General features: G+C 41.5%; 1 protein-coding gene across 1 annotated transcript in view; it reads right to left on the bottom strand.

The window, feature by feature from the left end:
* Positions 1-19,814, bottom strand: part of Cpd (carboxypeptidase D) — a 65,736-nt gene that overhangs the window by 20,551 nt on the left and 25,371 nt on the right. Inside the window, exons 3-11 of the mRNA XM_021212166.2 lie at positions 15,962-16,104; positions 14,694-14,863; positions 13,553-13,902; positions 12,879-13,070; positions 9,680-9,847; positions 6,394-6,503; positions 2,590-2,692; positions 2,005-2,147; positions 291-460 (exon numbers count right to left, since the gene is read on the bottom strand). Of these exons, the coding sequence (XP_021067825.1) occupies positions 291-460; positions 2,005-2,147; positions 2,590-2,692; positions 6,394-6,503; positions 9,680-9,847; positions 12,879-13,070; positions 13,553-13,902; positions 14,694-14,863; positions 15,962-16,104 (1,549 nt within the window). The remainder of the gene's footprint in view (positions 1-290; positions 461-2,004; positions 2,148-2,589; positions 2,693-6,393; positions 6,504-9,679; positions 9,848-12,878; positions 13,071-13,552; positions 13,903-14,693; positions 14,864-15,961; positions 16,105-19,814) is intronic.

Consider the following 19,814-nt stretch of genomic DNA (forward strand, 5'->3'; position numbering starts at 1 on the left):
TCTCCTTCACTTCTTCCAGCAAGCATGTGCCAGAATTACTACTAACAGCGAGGGAAGTCACAAGGCAGATGATCAGAGTGGAGGAAGGCAAAGAAATGACTTCCGAGGTCTATGGCGGTACAAAGCCATAGGCAGCAGGAACTCACTGGTGACACTAGCTCTTACCCTCCCTGCATTAAACTCTGCTTTGCTTAGCAGGCTCTGAGGGACTTTCTGGAAATAACCTTCTAGAGGTAAGCTCACGTTTGTCTTATTCTCCAGCTTTCGATTTGAAAGCATTCATCACTTACCCGCGGGCAGATGCTGTGATTTTATATGTCCCTGGGACCAAGAGGCGCCAGTAATCTCCAGCTTTGTAAGTAGTCACTGGGTGGTTAATTTCAGCAACACTGAGGGTGGCATTTAATATGCCCCTACCATCTGTGGCATCAAGGACAAATCCTTTGACACCCTGATGAACCTGTATAAAGGACAAAAATACCAGATTTTAAGGGGAAAAAAAAAAAACCCATCTAATTACTTTGGGAACTCGTATCCAAACTAACAGAATGCTAATAATGTAAACAAAGGAGCTACCAGAACTTCGATGTTCCCAGTAAAGCTGAATGTAAATGCTCATTAAAATATATATTTGCTTCTAAATGCCTCTGAAAGCAGAAGCCATGTGAAAAACCTAATAATACTTTAAATTTTAGGATGTTAGGTCGACTTCAGTATAGGATGCCATAAAAGAAAACACACCAGAGCTGTTTTGAATGGATTATTTTTAAAAGGAAGAATATTCTATATTTAAAAGGACAAGGAAATATACACAAATCAAATATACTATATCCTGCTTATAAATGTACCTATATGATTACATGTAAGATATATAGAAATTTGAATATAGACTGGGAATTATGAAATATTAGAGAATTGGTATAATTTTCTTAGGTGAGATAATAGCATTTAGAGATGATATATAGAATATTTTTTATTTTAGAAAATAGATGCCCAGAAGATAGAGAGATGTCTCAGCAGTTAAAAAACACTAATTATGCCGGGCGTGGTGGCGCACGCCTTTAATCCGAGCACTCGGGAGGCAGAGGCAGGCGGATTTCTGAGTTCGAGGCCAGCCTGGTCTACAGCGTGAGTTCCAGGACAGCCAAGGCTACAAAGAGAAACCCTGTCTCGAAAAACCAAAAAAAAAAAAAAAAAACAAAAAAAAAAACCACTAATTATTCTTCCAGAGGACCTGGGTTCATATCCCAGTACCATATGACAACTAACAACTGTCTGTAATTCTAGTTCCAGAGAATCTGATGCCCTCTTCTGGCTTCTACAAACACCAGATATATACAAACAAAATACCCATACACATAAAATTAAAATAAATAAATAAATGAATGAATGAATAAATAAATAAATAAATAAATAAAAGTAAACAGATGTCCAGGTATCTAAAGGCAAAATGTCCCAATATTTCCAATTTCTACCTAGATAGTTTAGCCAAAAACAAGCATCTGAACCAAAACAAACAAACAAACAAAAAACATGCACCTGTGAATTTTTCATATAAATAGACCAAACCCGGCAAAATGTTAGAATTGTTAAATCTTGGTGTAGAGTAGGAGTGTTTACTATACCAGTCTTATGTCTTCTCTATAAATGCCAATATACAACACAAAGTATTTTTAATATTAGTATATACACACTTAAGAAAATGATAAAACTGTGATCACATAACATATTAGGTTATTCTAGCTAACCATTTCTGAAGCGTCTTTACCTGTTAGCCACTATGCATATCCAAATAAAAGAAAAGCATTATACACTTGCATGTGTGCACATGCACACACGCGACAACAGAGGGATATCCTTCCTAGCCATCCCCTGGCAAGTGCTTCTAAGTAGCTGATCTATGTCAGCCTTCATAAAGCCAGGCAGAGTGACCACCAACCACTACAGCAAATGCTACCTTGCTTACTCACTTTTTTCCTCATTTAGACAAATAAACTCAGTTACCTGTTTCATGAACTGGATTAGAGATCTTCGATTTTGCTCCCAGTACTTTGGCAGTTCGTTCTCAAATGGATATTTCACACAACCTAGTTCGATAGTTACTTCAAAGCAATTTGTCTGTAAATAGTTCCAGTCCTGCATACCACCTAAAGACAAGGACTTAAAATCACTACTCTGAATATTTTAAATAGTTTAGTCTCTACTAGGTAAGAATTATTCCCAGCTCAACAACAAATTATCTTGGCTCTGCAGTGACTGAAATACAGTAATAAACTCCTGAAAGGGCCTTTGATCTGCATTTCCATAAAGCACTCAAGGTGCTACAAAGTCTTCTTCCCATTAGCACTTGAAAGACCTATAATGGTTTGGAGGTAACACAGACACCAGTCAGACTGTAGTGCAATATATGTCTATGCAGAATTCAAAGAGCACCAAGTGCAGAACAGTAGAAAGGTTGCTGTAATGTCTTAAACCACTTGGGCATTAGGAAAAAAATAGCTCTTTCTCAAAATAGAAAAAGATCATCAGCAAGCAGCACCATCTAGGAGAGTGAAAAACCCACGTTGTCAGGCCTTGATCTTTATTTACCTGGGACGTTATACCAACTAGCTCCATTTGTTATCCCATGAGGAAAATACTCATTGAGATACATGTCCTTGCAAGGTCTACCTTGGAACATCTGTGAATTTTCCTGAAAAAGAAAAAAATAATAATCTTACTAGTATTTGTTTGCATCTACTTTTTTTTTAAAGTGTTTTATTTAGTACAGGTACAGATTTACAAAGGTTACCAGAGGGTATATAAGGGTTTCAAGTGGGAGAACACTGTCATAGGAAGTTGTGAGACTTTCGATGTGTAATTTTCTGTGTCTTTTGGATTTTGACTGTGTGGGTTTTGATCCCTGGAACCCAACACTGACCCCACAGAGTCACATATACATTCACATAGAGCCCCCCAGGAGTGCTGGGGTTGTGCTGTGTGTTTCTAAGATGATACTATCCCTTGGCTGTCTTAAGCTTTCCAGCACTCAGACAGAGAATGGGGCTGACAGTCCTCATCATACATTCACATACACTCACACATAGTTATAAGAAAAAAATTAAAATTAAGAGCTGGATGTGATAGCAACTGTGGTTGTCTGCACAAGACCAAGCCAGTCAACATTAAGGTAGAGAGTGCATACTGGCATGTTTTCCTTATTCTTATTTGTTCCCATTTCTCCAGCTGTTTTATTTCTTTTAGGACAACACTTGTGGAAACAATCTGTGTCTTGGTGTCTTCAGTATCCATCCTGGTGTCTGGCACATGTGCACACTTACAGTTCCAAGGGTGCACAAATAAACACTATAAGAATCCAGAGGAGAAAAGATGACTTTTGACTGGGGTAGAAGTTTCTGGAAGATGTTAAACTCTGAAAGACATTCAAAGTTTCATCTGCCCCCTTGGCAACAGAAAATAAGGACAAAAAAAAGCATGATAAGAAAAATAACAAATTGTCCTTCATTTTGAGAACTAGGCATTTAACTTTAAAATAACAAGCTCTGAACAGACACTTACTATGGGTGTTTATTAAAGTTTATGTAAGTCTTTACTTTTAGTAAGTTACTTATTGGCCAAGAAAAGCAAGCCTGTGAACAAAGACAGAGGACTTTAATAATCATTTTTCCCAGGGGCAGTAGAAGACAGATACAAGACTCCAGAAAAGGCTGGATATAGTGGAATTAAAAATGTGAATCACCGGCCACAGGACTGGGGGCTCGGCTATGGTCAGTGAGGAGAAGCTGAGTGTAGCAGATGTGTGACTACTCTGGGTTATATCTGTAATGAACAAAGGTGGTGGTTGGACTGGTTGGTTTTGTCAACTCAACATAAGGCTGCCATGGGTGGTGGCATCCCTTGGGTAGGTGATCCTGGTTTGTGTAAGCAGGTTGAGCAAGCTATAAAGAGCAAGCCAGTAAGCAGCATTTGCCCATGGCTTCTGCATCAGCTCTGGCTTTGAGTCCCTTTCTTGGCTTTCCTCAAGAGACTGTGACCCAGGATATGAAAGCTAAGGAAATCTTTTCCTCCCAAAGTTGCTTACAGTCAGTCTTTATCATAGCTACAGAAACTAAATGAAGACAGTGCCACTGAGGGCTAGATTTGGGGATACTTGGTATGTCAGAGGGTGTGATCCTTAGGAATACCACTGAAAACATACGGCTGTAAGTCTATGCTAGGAAGAAAGACAAATGTAAAAAGTTTAATAGTCTAAGGAAATAAATGAAGGTAAAGAATTGTGAAGTCATAGTGAATGAGTGCAGAGTATGATGGGAATATGTAAAAACTCTGATCAATTTTGATTTTGACAGATAGTATAATAAGTTCTTACTACTGTATGCATGTCCTCCCAGATATGCCATACCCAAATAGAAGGTAATAAATTTTAAGAAACAAAACCAAACCAAACCAGGTGCACTCTTTTATTAGAAACTCTGAATATGAATCTCACAAGGTCCATTTGCAGAGGGGTATGAAGGTGAGATGACAGAAGACTGTATTAGAGAACAGAGTTGCAGTAATAATCTTTATGACTAACTAATAAGACTGCACACCCAATTAGATTTTTGTTTTTTGTTTTGTTTGTTTGTTTTTTTGAGACAGGGTTTCTCTGCATAGACCTGGCTGTCCTGGAACTCACTTTGTAGACCAAGCTGGCCTCGAACTCAGAAATCCGCCTGTCTCTGCCTCCCAAGTGCTGGGCTTAAAGGTGTGCGCCACCACCGCCCGGTCACATCCAATCAGTTGATCAGTGTTAGAAACTATCATATTCGGTACTGAAGTCCCAACATGAAATTTTTTACATAGAATTATTTAAATTTTTACACACACACACACAGGAAACACACACACAATTGTGACACATCTTTGTGTATGTGGTGGGAGTGTGTATGGTTAAAAATAAGTCAGTGTAATTCATCACGCTAATGTGTATGGATAGAAATTGAAGAGTGTCCTCTCCAAATCTTTTCGATCTTGGAGCTCATGGATTCATTACGGCTGGCCAGGGAGCTCCAGGAGTCTTCCCATCTGCCTTCCCCTGGCTGGGGTTAGAGCCCCTCTGTGCCCAGACTTCTATGAGGGTGCAGGGATCAGAACTCAGGTCACCATGCCTGTTACTATCTGTGCAACGTCTCCAGTCACTGTCTTACTATTTTGATTTGGAAAAATGACTGTGCTCATTATATGGGAAGTTTAGAAAACACAGAATCTCGTTTATCCTTTTTTACATTACGATAAAACTTCAAATGTCTTAGTGAATCACTGGTGATTTTTGTTTTGTCTTTTAGCCAAGGTCTCATAGCCCACACTAACTTGGAACTTGCTCTTTACCCAGGGTGTCCTCTAACTCATGATCCTCTGCCTCCCCAAAGCAGGGATTCACAGGGAGCCAGAGAGTAAAACATAGGTTTAACAGACCTAATGGTCTCTGTTACAGGTATTCAACTGCCTTTCCTCTACTGAGACGGCTGTAGGTTTGTCCTCTTTGTTGGCATGGTAGTCAGACTGACCTGTTTTCAAATGTTGAAAGAGAAAACAACCATAGACTTGTAGGGAAATTTTTGGAATTTTGGTTTCTTTAAAAAAAAAAAAAAACAATAACCCAGAAATATTATATGAATATGTTTTTATTCCAGGTATGGGATGCGTGGCTACTTCAGGTTACCTGCAGCAGCTGACTATGATTTGCCCGTGATTGTTTCTGCTATTGTGTGATGTGTGGAATTCTGGGGACATTTTAGTGCGTATATAAATTCTAGGGCCCTGAGCGGGGTGGATGGGTTGTTGTTTGTTAAATGGTTGTGTGCAAAGATGAAACAACAAGAAGAAATTAGATTTCCTGATGACAAAGATCAAACTTGTCCCAAGGAACCTGACCCTCCTAATCAGGCAGTAGTCTAGGGATGACATCATCCCTCCCCCCTCTATCCTTTTTTGTCTCCTACCTAGTGTTAGGGTTTGAAAAGGTAGAAGAAAAAGGGTGAAGAAGGGTGGAAGAAACAAGAACCCACAACGTAGTAAAGACTGGCTACATGGACTATTTGTAAAGTAAGGTTGTGGCTGTATGGCAAAAAGAAAATAATTAATGCATCAATTCTGCTTTAGCCAACTTTATTGGGCTTATAAACTAAATATGTATCAAATGAAATAAGCTGACATTTCTGTTCCAGGTGCTGAGTTAAAAACCACAGATAAAATACATGACTGGGTTTAAGAGCTAATGGAAACAGAGCTATAGTGTTCAGAAGTGAGATGGGAAACGGGGAGAAAAAAGCAAGGAGCCCAGGGTATCTTAGCTATGAGAGCATCTGAGTGCTTTAAGGTAGTGTTTACTGAATTAACTTCCCAGTGTACCTTGGAATAAGAAAGTGCTATCTGCTGAAATACAGCATCGTCTGGTGATTTGCTGTATGTGGCAACTCCTTGCTCATTATCATCATAAGGGTAGTTAACCACCAGGGAACCTGCAAGGAAAACAGGAAAAGGCATTGTTTCAAAATGGATCCGTTATGCAAAACAAGGCTTTCACAGTACAGTCAGAATTGGAAGGTGCTGTTTGTGACCCTGACAGGCCCTGGAATCACCCAGGAGATTATGTTAACTGACAGGAGGCAGCACCTGAGGGGCACAGGTGGCTTATTTCTGCCCTCGCCTGCGGAAGTCCCCCTTCCTCTAGGCTCTCCCACAGCAAGTGTGGTGAGGCTGGCTTCTTCGGCTTGCCTCTGCATTTTCCCTCAGAAGCTCTGCTTTCCCCGACCCTTGCCTCCCCCTCCCACCTAGCAGCAAACCCGGGGGGTTCTCTCCACCTCCCTGGCTTCTGAGAGGACTCCTTGAGCCATGGATGCCAGCCCGAGTAAGACAAAGGACAAAACTCCTCAGCTTCAGTGGTGCCAAGGCCAGCGCTCTCCTAGATAACCAGGTGCAGCTGGTGCCACGCTTAAATCATAGAGAAGAGGTCATCAGAGGTCACAGACGGTTATGGCCGGCTGTAAAACTAGTTCCTGAGAGCCCCATAAAGGACAATCTCATTTTTTGTGTGTGTGGTTTTTCGAGACAGGGTTTCTCTGTGCAGCCCTGACTGTCCTGGAACTCACTCTGTAGACCAGGCTGGCCTCGAACTCAGAAATCCACCTGCTTCTGCCTCCCAAGTGCTGGGATTAAAGGCGTGTGCCACCACTGCCCTGCACAAAAAACTATCTTTAATCCCCCTCTGATCCTCGTGATTCCGCCCTACCAAATGGTATCGGGTCTGGGTTATAACTTACCTCACTCGCCTCCCCCCTCCCCCCACCTAAGCATTCAAAGAATTTCTAACTATGCTGTATATTAAGTGCTAAAACACCTGAGCTTGGGACCCACTCTGGACCTACGCTGTGGGGAGGTTTGTGATCTGAGCTCTCCTGGGTTTTCCCATGGAATTGGGGCATAACACACTATTCCCTAGACCCCACTGCCAGGAAGCTACCTGAGCTCAATCATTTACCATTCTCTGCTTCCCAGAACTGTGGGCCAAGATAAACCCCTTCTCCCTTAGGTAGTGTTTTTCAAGGTGTTTTATCACAGCAACAGAAAAGGTAAGGCAGAAGAAAGCGCCATGAAATTTGTTAAGCAAGGCCAATTACATGTTCTCTAAAACAGGTTAAGCAACTTAGGGGTAGCAGAGCCATCCTGGTCTGCACAGAACAATTCTAAAAATGTCTTTGTTAGCACCAGGACACTCCAAGGCCTGGCCCAACCATGTGACACTAGACCTGCGTTGCCAGGACAACGACCCTCAATCCCACAACTCACCTGTCTCAGTCCCCACCCTCATTGGTGTGATGTCATTCTCCGTATAAATTAGGAGATCACCCCCTCCTCTTCCTCTTCTCCTCCTCTCTTCGCCCCCGCTCTCTTCTCTTCTTCTTTTCCCCCCTTCTCTCTTCTCTACTCTTCTACCCACTTTACCGCTCCCCATCTCTGCTTAATAAACCTCTCACGTGGAATCACCTTGGCGTGGTCTGCTGTTTGGTTTATCCGCTCAAATCATATATATTAATATTGCTTAATAATGCTAATTCATAAAAGTCTTATGGTCTAAGAAAGTACCAACAGTGAAGTGACTCAAAGTGAAGAAAGGGATGCTTTCCAGTGTGAAGAGGCCATCACTCACCTCATGCTTTGCAGGAGAGAAAAGTAGCAATGGTGGGTGTCAGGGAGAAGCTTTGAGTTATGTTTGTCCTTTATTTTCCTGATCGTCATTCTGTTTTCACATACCTGTCTGTCTGCTTATTATGCTTTCTCCTGCATCAAAATGCATGTGTGGAAGTGAGAAGCCCATTTGCTGGAGTAGATTTCTGCCTTCCACTATGTGGGTTCAGAGGATGGAACTTGGCATGTGTCCTTATCTGCTGGCCCATCTCTCCAGCCTGGTACTTGCACTCTTATTCACATGACTCTCTTTTGAGAAAGGGTCTCCTGTATCCTAGGCTGCCTTGAACTACCATGTAGCTGAGGATGACCTTGAACTCCTGATCCTCCTACTTCTCTTTCCTGAGTGCTGGGATTATAAGCATACGCCACCATGCCAGGCTTATGGAGTGCATGCTGGTCATGGACTCCAGGGCTTCATGCATGTTAGGCAGGGGTCCTACCGGCTCAAATACATTCCTATGATGTTTCTCTTAATATATATTCCCAAATCCTCAATAAGAATGAAGTCATTATACTGCAGTTAAATAATTCTCTCTCTCTCTCTCTCTCTCTCTCTCTCTCTCTCTGTGTGTGTGTGTGTGTGTGTGTGTGTGTGTGATGTACAGGGGCGAGAGCACAAATGGAAGAGAGAATATGTTTGAGCTTTATGATGACAAAGTATACAGTACCTAGTTAACACTATAACAAATAAAGATGCAACACTTGAAAAACTATTACAAAAAGGGTGATATGAAAAAGAGAAAAGCAAGAAAAAGGAAGACAGGAAGTGGGAAGAAGAAGAGGGAGAGATGATTTCGTGGGAGAAAAGTACTTGTGGGTAAATCCACAAACCTGAATTAGATCCTGAAATCCAGTGGAAAAAGAGCTGACTTCTGCAAGATGTCTTCTGACCTCTACACACATGCCATGGCATGTGTATACACACACACACACACACACACACACACACGCACACACACACTACATGCGTTATAATAAATAACATTAAAATTTAAAAGGAAAGAAAAAGGGAAGAAGGAGAAAGGGCACGGGAGAAAAAACTGTGCAGCGGTAGACGAGAGGAAGCAGGGCCTGCTACTGTTTGCCTGTAGTCCCAGCACCAAGAAGACCGAGGCAGGAGGAGGATCCATCCCTGCAAGGCAAGGCCAGTGTGGCCTGCACAGTGAGCTCTAGGCCTGCCTGGGGACCTGGTGAGGACATATCTAAATGAACAACAACTGAAAAGGAAAAAAGAAAGAAAAAAGAAGGAATGAAAGAAAGAATGAGTGGGGAAGAGAGGGGAGGGCCAGGAAATTGGCCTAAAGGGAAGAGACGGCTTTAACTGTTCTCTGTCACAGAGGTGGTGATACAGGACTCACTTGAAGGAAGCCTGGGACTTATACAAGCAGACACAATTTCAGCAGGACTTTCAAATGCTCTCAACAAGATGAACTCATGCTGTACGTACCCCCGTGCAGATTGGCTGACAGCACAAACGGGTAGGCCTTCACCCAGCTCATCACAGCGATAGTTTCTGGTTGGGTAGGATCTGTGATTGGAACAAACTGGTCTGGGAAATTCCGGTTCAGGTCAAAGTTGTTGCTGTTGTTTCTGCCAACTACACTGATTGAATCTCCTGCCGGATAAAAGATTAAGGTAGCTTTTACTATGTTTTAATATAACAGACAATGTCAGCTACCTTAACATGCAAGCACCTCAGTTTCACTGCTACCAATCCCATTGAGTGAATTACAGCTCTCTCCCTCTCCCCCTTTACTTTGGTACACTGTGTATTTTTAAAAAAGCAACCTCTCTTACAGATCTTTAAAGCAAAGTGGCAAAATCATCACTCTCTACAGTCTGTCCTCTATTTATCCTTTGAGAGGAAACAAATCCAGTTATATAAATGATACTAAGTAAGGCATTGTTCAAGTGTTATAACATACACATGATGGCATAAGCAACCCTTAAGTTGGTGGGCTTCATCATGAGAAAGCAGACCAGCAAAAAGAAAACTGTGCTATACTGACATTAAAATTATTACAAAAAGGTGAAGTTAGAGAGAACACTGTTGGGTATTTAACACAATAGAGGAAAAAAGTTCAACTCAAGCTTAACTGTGTAGACTCTTACATGAGTGAGAGCGTAATTACTGTCATAATAGAGAGAAGAATGGCAAGTGAGGGAAGGGTCCCCTGGAGGGCTCCCTCATGGTACTTGGCTCCCTCTTTCAGAAGGGTTGGAGGTGGCAGGAGGGATCTGTGATGCTGGCAACAGTGAGGAGCAAGAACCTGGACACAGTAAGGATCAACCTGAGCCTGTGTGAATGAGACGCCCAGGGTCCACTCAGTGTGAGCCACCCCATCCTGTGTGTGGATGTTCACACTGTCATGTCTGTTCTACTCACAGGGATCACTGCTAGGAGCAGCTGAGGGAGAGTAAACAGATTGCTTGGACATATTTCAAGTTGGCTACAGTTAACTGCAGAGACGGGAATAGCTCTGCAAAGCTGTCCTTTTATAAAAAGAAGGCTTTTCTGCCTGATACCCTACTTTGTGCCTTGGAAAGGCATCCCTTAAATAGAGACTGGGGGTCTGACCCCAGGCACAGAGGTGACTATAGACAGTTGTCAGCTGACAGACTTTATCTGCATGACAGAGCAACCTGTGCTGGCAGTGAACATTCTCCCTCAACCTTCCATATCCCATAACCACCTTCCTCCAGCCAGACCCAAACCCCTAGCTTAGGTGTATATAAATTTCAACTAGTTCTTCTTTGAGACTTACACCTATATGATTCTCATGTTTCTGAATATAAATAACTTAATTTTCCCTGTTAATCTACCCATTATCAGTCTAATATAGATGAAAATTATCAAACCTTTATAGGGAAAAAATATTTAAAAGTTCCCTATAGAATCATGGGTTGGGAAAAGATGGGTTCTTACTCTCCTAGGGTTCTGTAGAAGGTGGCCTATGCAAACCTGTCCTCCCAGCCCTTTCAGCATTGCCTCAGGAGAGATGGGCTTGCCTAGGGGAGGCAGGAAAAAGAAAAAGCAATAACTTAGCAGGTATGGAATAGGGATGAGTACAGAAGCCACTGGCTGATTTGATTTTCCAGTGATAAATAAGGTTATGCATATAGTAGTTTAATAAAAACTACGGTTAAAATCAAACAGTTTATGAAAAAAAATCTTCTATTATTTTTAATAAGTTGATGGTTAGTCTTACTTGTCAACTTGATTGGATAGAGACACCACAAGATTAGTAAAGCACTCTATGGAGTATACCTTTAAGGTATTTTACATATAGAATGGTATGATGGAAAAACATTGATCATTTTTTAAAAACAGATTTACTTATTTTTAAGTGCATTGGTGTTTTGCCTGCAATTATGTCTGTGTGAGGGCATCAGATCCCCTGGAACTGGAGTTACAGACAGTTGTGAGCTGCCATGTGAGTGCTGGGAATTGAACCGGGGTCCTCTATAGGAGCAGCCAGTGTTCTTAACTGCTGAGCCATCTCTCTTAGAGCACACCTTTCATTTCAGCACTCGGGAGGCAGAGCAGGCAGATCTCTGAGTTCGAGGCCAGCCTGGTCTACAGAGTAAGTTCCAGGACAGCCAGGGTTACAAAACAGAAAACAAGAGGTAGGGTGGGGGTGGGTGGGGTGGAGGAAGAGGGAAAGAAAGGCTGGTCCTGAACATGTGTACTACCCTCTAATAGGCTAGGGACCCAGACAGAACAAAACTACATGAAGGAGGCGGCCCGCAAGTGCAACCACTGCTGCTGTCATGGTCAGGCTCCGGCATCTTCAAGACCTTCAATGGGGACTGCTCTCAGTGACCTCGGGTAGCTGCCAGGGCCCAGCCTTGGACAGCACCGCTGAGTCCCTGTTTCCAGGCTTCCTATTTCTTGCTCTAAACAGCTACCATGTTCTTTGCATGTATAAATGGTCCAATATAGGGCATCATTATTGAACTACCTGGATTCTAAGCATATACATCAATCTGATGAACCCCTTTTTATGGTTTTACATACATACACTCTCTATCAGTTCTGTTCCTCTAGAAACACTGAAGAAGACAAATACCACTACAGAAATGCAAAACCAAACAAAGAGCCCACATCTTAATGAAAGGCTGGAGAAATGGCTCAGTTGGTAAAGTGCTATGCAAGCATAAAAGTTCAGACAGTAAAAAGCTAGGCACTGGGGAGGGAGGAAATTAAAAAAAAAAAAAAAAAAGCTAGGCACTGTAATGTGCATCTGCAACTCCAGCACAAGGGGGCAGAGTTGGGCAGATTCCTGGAGTTCACCGAACAGCAAGTCGAGCTGAATCAAACTCCGGGTTCTCAAAAAATAAGGTGGAGAGCAACTGAATAAGAACTCAACATCAACCTCTGTCTTCTACACATGTATATGTGTACATATAGTACACACACACACACACACACACACTATATATATATATATATATATATATATATATATATATATATATATATATGCTTCATCATGTATTGAAAGTCTGCCCTATTTTCTAAGAACATAAAGGCTAAAATCATTAATAAATCAGCAGAATAAAAAAGTTCAACATCATCTCTCCTCCAAATGATGACATTATACAACAACTAACATATTAGGCTGTAATAGTCAGCTCTTCTTTACCTTCCTGGGACTTTTCATACCCATCAGGATTCATGGATGGCATGAGGTGAATTCTAGTGCTGCGAACCAAATCTGTTACTTCAGGGTCTGTTCCAAAGTTCTTGCAGAGGTATTCGATGAGATTCAATAGCAGCTCTCTTCCAACCACTTCATTTCCATGCATATTTCCAATATATTTAAATTCTGGTTCACCTGAAACAAAGTAATTACACAGAAGACTTTTTCCTTTTCAGTTAAAATGGACTCTGCTTTTCCCCCTAATATATATATAAAAGTTCCAAACCAAAATATTAAGTAAACATGTATTTCCCAATATCAAAAAAACTTCATAAACAAATTGTAGGTTTTTTTTTTTAACCAGTATATATGTCTGAGCAGGCTCAAAGCAAATATGTCTGCATATCTTGTAGATACACAGGCAGACTGGTAATACTCATATATGTATATCCACATGCCAAACTGAAATCAGCTAAATGAATTCAACCTATGAACATACTAAATACCATGGAAATGTGGATTACCAAATCGATTTTTCTCTTCTGGAAACAGACTGGCTCTACGTTCTTTTTTGACGAGGTATTTTTAATGCAAGTTACACAGCATACAGATGACATTTGATACAACACTAGCTTTGAGAGGCACTACTGAGGTCATGTGAAAGGCCATGCAGTTACCTGGTTCATGGACACCTGGGTTATCAGATATCTCCATCACATACAGTTCTCGTGACTCTACGGATTTCCCCAGAGAATAAAGACGAGTGATATTAGGATATTCATTGGCAAATCTTCTCAAGAAGATTTCCATGTCAGGAAAATGGTGGTGGTGAAAGTCTTTAGGCTGAATTGGCTGATGGGAGGATGGTGTTCCAGGAGGAATATTAGGAACAGCAACTGTGCCAGGAGTTGTTACAGCCTCAGTTGAACCAGGCATTACTGACATCACAGTTGGCTGAAGCGAGAAATCCATCTCTGTGGCTGGTCCTTCTTTTACCATTATATTATTAATGGTCAATGGCATATACCTTAAAAATTGGAAAGGGAGGTGATTTGAAATTAAGACTCGTGATGCTTTAACATTATAGAAACACTATGACCTTTTCTCATACTCCTGCAGTTAGTGATCTGTCAAAACCCAAAATGTAAGCTAAGTTAACTGTATAAATTTAGCCATCTTAGAATGTTTTTTTAGAGAAAATCTTGGATTAAGTCTTTAAAGAGTTATTTCTTTCACAAAGTTTCCTGTGTATCTCACACTAGAGTTTTGCCAAAAATGTTGCTGTCATATTCAAAGGGGCAGACAAGCTAACTGCTGCTGTGATAGTCAAAGGGGCAGACAAACTAACTGCTGGTGTGATATTCAGGGCATGTCTTATCCATCTTTGCCTTACCTTATCAGATTAGCATCTCCCTTTCCTCCCATTACAATGCTCAGAATGAAAGGTTATCAATAAAATCCTCATTACATGAGTGTGCAGAAAGGTTCGCACAGATGAAAACCCACTGCTTTAATGTATTGGAAGGCTTGAGAAGGCAGATCTTCCAACTCTATCTGTGGAGCCTTAGGCTGCTTCTACCTGATTCAACTAGCTGAGGCAATGCTTTCAACAGCGGAACCTTTTGTAAAGCTTTTATAATCTTTCTTCCTCCCAGTGTTCCAATTATGCCTCACACGGACTATAGGACAAAACACTTCAGTGATAGTACTTTCTCATAAAAAACAGAAGCCACCACATTCAGTGAGAAGCATTTAGACAATCCTACATCTAAAGAGAGGCTTGGCACTGTAATTAAGAATCTAGTTTAAAACTTTTACCCAGTTGAAACCGCTGTAAGATTGTAAGTTCCAGGAACAAGTAATCTGTGGAAATCACCAAATCTTCCAGTTGTGATATTATGATTAATACCAGCCACTGAGATGGTTGCATTCGCTAACCCAGAGCCTGTCACGGAATCTTTAACAAATCCTTTAATTCCAATGTGGACCTAAAAGAAAAAATAAAAACTCAGAGGCAATCAGTTTGATGCTAGAGTTTCTAAACAGCAAGACTACTATAAGAGTTTCAAATTTTTCTTTTTCTTTTGTGACAGGGTCTCACTCTGTATCCCTGGCTGTCCTGGAACCCTTTATGGAAACCAGGCTGGCCTCTACCTCATAGAGATCCCCTGCGTCTGCCTTTGCAGTGCTGGGATTAAATGAGTGCGTGCTCACCAAACAGAGTGGGTTTTAATCCCTTGAAGTTGAAACAAAGTATAGATAAGAACTAAACTCTTTTTTTTTTCTTAAGATTTACTTTTATTCTGTGAATGTTTGCCTGCATGTATGTGTATTACATGTCTGTCTGGTGCCCCACAGAAGCCAGAAAAGTATGTTGGAACACCTGGCACTGGAATTACAGTAAGTTGTGAGCTGCTATGTTGGTGCAAGGAACCAGATCTGAGTCCTCTGCAAGAACAACCTGCTTTTAACGACTGAGTCATCTCTCTAGCCTCAGCACTAAATTCTTAAACTTAAATTATAAAAATCTCTAAAGTTTTTGAAGTTCCCTCTCTTTGAAGTCAAGCTTCAAATTTCCTTTTCACACTATAATTTCTGGTGCAGTCAATAGCTGCATGAACATTTCTGATATTTACACTAAATTGATATACACGTACACAATGGTAAAGGGTCTCTAGCAATATGAACACACGGCCTGTCAACATGACAGTACAAATTTATAGAGTTTTCTTGTTGCCAGGAATTGAACTCAGGGCTTCATTTATGCCAAACACTCCTCCTACTACTGAACTATACCACAACCCCCCACTAAAAATTCGGCCAATTATTTCTATTTGTAAAAGTGTTCTAAGATTGTCAAAGGAGGTCCCACAGAGCACGGAGGTAGGACTGGGGCTGGGGTAGAAGAGGTGGAGCTTGATGCACTCTAGTGGATCATAAACTAAGAATTTCTAGAGAGCATCTACAACCTTAAAACACACGAGACAAAGAACATGCTATTTGGATTGTTCTTCATGTGCCTTCAAATTTCTCCCTTATTTAATCCATTATTTCTAAATTCCGGCCTTTACGTCAGCAACTTTTACCTTTTCAATCAATGTGATCAAAGACTCACGATTATTCTCCCATTCTTGTCGAAGCTGAGAAGCAGGTGGGTACTTGCAGCAAGACAATTCTAATGTGATCTCAAAACAGTTGGCCCATACATAATTGTAATCTTGCATACCACCTGCAGAGTGACAGGAAGACAAGTTTATTTACAGAAGAAAAGAATTCCACTCCCCCAAAGACTGGCAAAATTAAATCATCAAATTTTTTCCATGTATATATTTTGTTTCCATTAAGTTGTGTAAAACTGAAGAAGGCTCTTCAATTACATAAATTAAAAAGGAAGGTTTATACACACTGGGAAGTGTGTGTGTGTGTGTGTGTGTGTGTGTGTGTGTGTGTGTGTGTGTGTACATACATACATACATATAAATAAGAAATACATTTAACTGGTAGGATGAGCAGCTATAAAAAGTATGATTAAATCAACTAATAACAGTTTTAGCTGCTTATAATTTCAGACCAGTTCTAACTATTCTATATGTTTGTAGTATTTCCAGAAGTTGTATAAGGTAGTTATTGCTATTTTGCCCATTTTACATTATGTGAGAGGTCAGGACAAGAGTACTAATGAGCAGGCACTACTATAGATAGTTAGGGGAGTAGGGAGATGCCCACTGTGGCTTTATACTAACTGACGGAAGAGAAGTGGTCCAAAACGAGTTTGAGCAATGTGAGCAATGTAGGATCACAAAAGGCTTTGGCACTGAGCAGTGCACATTATCAAGAAGGTGGCAAGAGACAAAGACTCCATCTAGGGTGGCGCAGCTACATCATTCAGGAAACGATAAGAGAATGGACTCTTGAAATGTGTATAAAGGGGACAGAACCGGAAGATTAGCGCCCACAGTTGACCATCGTTCCCACGTTACACCTACACCAGCCCACACATTCACTTGCAGGAGGGTTTTACCTCACCATTCCTGCTGCTTGATTTTCTCCCATCTTCTTTTAGGAGGATGAATAAGAGTGGAGGGAGGCATATCTTCCCTATGAGCTCACCTCGCTCCTAGAATGTGGGTACCTAAACATGCAGAGAACCAGAAGCCTCCCACCACCTTTTGCCTGTGAAACGGGCCCTGACTTTAGTCATTTCCACCATACCTGAAAGACACCCCAAAGCTCAAGTTTGTTGAGGTTTTTGGTGGGGGGGGGGGGCTTGTTTATATTATACCTAGAACTCATCAAAATCCTCCTAGGATGTCCTTGCCTGTCCTTGCCAAACAGGCATCCTCTCTCAACTGTCCCCAAAGATTTCGGCTCTACCCTCGGCAACACAAGATACAAATGTTCATTTTGAGAGTTCTAACACTTGGTACATCTAAATGATAAATGCAAGATCCTTCAGCGCTCAGAAGAGGAATGCACATTCCCTTTTATAGACTTAGCACTAAGAGGTATCCTTGATCTTTGAGTGATGGCTCTTCTTCCCTTTACAGGCTGAGATTCTTGGGCATTGTTTTGTTTTGTTTTAATTTTAGGTATTATTAATATGCTCTTTATTTCTTTATTTGCAAAATGTGAGCATTAGGATGACAAAGGACTTTGAATCCTCAGATACCATGGTGCTCAAGAATGCCTGGTAGTTTGACTATACAAGAAAGGCAACACTTGGGAGAGAGAAACACTCTGAGATCTGTCTACAGAGAAGTCAGTGTCACATAGCTCACTTCACAACTCCATCAAAGAACAGAGCTCACCAACAGCGTGGAAAGGCCAGTACCACGGCACAAGAAATATGCTGCTGACAACACAGTAAACTAGCTTGATAAACGTATGTCTATCCATGCTAACCAAATGCTTGTAAACAAGTTATTAAAATTATTTTTAAGGTTAGCATAAAAGCATTGAGTTTCATATTTATTTTCTTTTTAAATTATGTTGAGGCACTGGGAGACGAGCCTGGGACCTCATGGAGACGTAGAGACAAGTACACTACTGTCCAGTTGCATCCCTAGCAGAGGCCATGCCTTTGTTTACAATAAAGAGATGACAAACAGCTATAGCAATAAAAAGAATATAGGGCTGGAGAGAGGGCTCTGAGGTTAAGAGCACTGGCTGCTCCTTGAGAGGACCCAGGTTCAAATCCCAGCACCCACATAGCAGTTCACAACTGTCTTTAATGCAACACCCTCACATAGACATATATGCAATACACATGAGATATAAATAAATTTAAAAAAGAAATATAAGCATGATTATGCAAATGACATGATGACTACACACAATGTAAATACATTAATGCCAATGAACTGGATACTTACAATTATTAAAATGGTTGTGTATTATGTATACTTTGAGATAATTTTTTAAAACTAGCAATGGAGATGTTATAGGCGTATGCTCAAAGTTTTGATTTTAGGATTAAGGGGAGACCTAGAAAGGCTTCTTGGGAGGTGTTTTATTGCTGCAGTTTTTCCAGTAAGGTACTGAAAAAGATGAAGAAAGATGGGTAACTCTGAGTCAGAAAAGGGGTCTTGAGGATTCAGAAGAGTGGAAATGGAATTTTAAAAGTGCTGGGCAGGGTCCAACATATGCTGGTTGAGCAGTAATTAGTGATGCAAGCTACAGGATGAACACATGGGAATCTGTTGAGAGGTCAGCCTGGTGAGGGAGCTGAGTCTAAAAGAGGCTGGGAGCCGGGCGTGGTGGCACACGCCTTTAATCCCAGCACTTGGGAGGCAGAAGCAGGCGGATTTCTGAGTTTGAGGCCAGCCTGGTCTACAGAGTGAGTTCCAGGACAGCCAGGACTACACAGAGAAACCCTGTCTTGAAACACCCTCCCCCAAAATAAATAAATAAAAGAGGCTGGGGAATAGAGGAGGTTGCATTAAAAGACTGTGTTTTGCTGTTCTGAACAGGAAAGCAGCATCAGGACTGGAAGGTCTTCTGGTCCAGAAAAGAGGAACGGCAAATGAGAAAGAGCAAGAGAGGAGAATGAGGAAGATACACAGCCTGGTTTGGCACCTTTAACAATGGTTCAAGTAAAACGTACTAAGGGTGGTGGAGATGAGATGAGAGGGGAGGAGGAGAGGGAAATCCTGACAGGATCCGATGACCGCTGGGAAGTCAGGGAGAGGAAAGAACCAGAAAGGACTGCAGGCCTGATAGCTCAACTACAGACAGAAGATGCTTGGCACAGCGGGCAGAGGGGTATGACAGCCGAGGTTCAGAGCAGGCTAAGTCTGAGTCTGAGGCATGTGTACAACAGTTAGGTAGAAATATCCAAGAAGACATCCTAAAATTAAATTTTAAATCATTTGGAATGAGGTCATTTAAGACTAGGAAGTTAATTCATTCACAGCAGGCACTGTTCTAGGTGCAGGGAATAAAGTTATGAAGAGTCTACACCAAGATCACGTACACCTATCAGCTAGTGAGCAGGGCTGCACAGAGCCATGTGGCATCTAGAGGCTGTTAACAGTAGATTCTGGGTGACAAGGAAAACAGCTCTGTGACGAGGGGCTTCATGGCAGCTAATCTCCCTTGTTAACTAGACTCTGTTTAGAAGCATGTTGTAGTCATCCCTTGGGCACGGCTGTGGGGGGTTTCCCAGGGATGTTAACTGAAGAGAGAAGACCCGCACGCTGAGAATGAGCAGCACCAGCGCCTCCCTTTCTCTGTTTCCTAAGTGCAGACAGCATGACTATACCTCACTCTCCCACACCATGCCTTCGCTGCTGTCATACATTGCATCCCCTTGGAGATGAGACAAAGTAAATCCTTCTTCTTCTTCTTTTTTTTTTTTTTTTTTTTTTTTGGCTTTTCAAGACAGGGTTTCTCTGTGTAGCCCTGGCTGTCCTGGAACTCACTCTGTAGACCAGGCTGGCC

Source organism: Mus pahari, chromosome 14, assembly GCF_900095145.1.
Source record: "Mus pahari chromosome 14, PAHARI_EIJ_v1.1, whole genome shotgun sequence".
Classification (NCBI taxonomy): domain Eukaryota; kingdom Metazoa; phylum Chordata; class Mammalia; order Rodentia; family Muridae; genus Mus; species Mus pahari.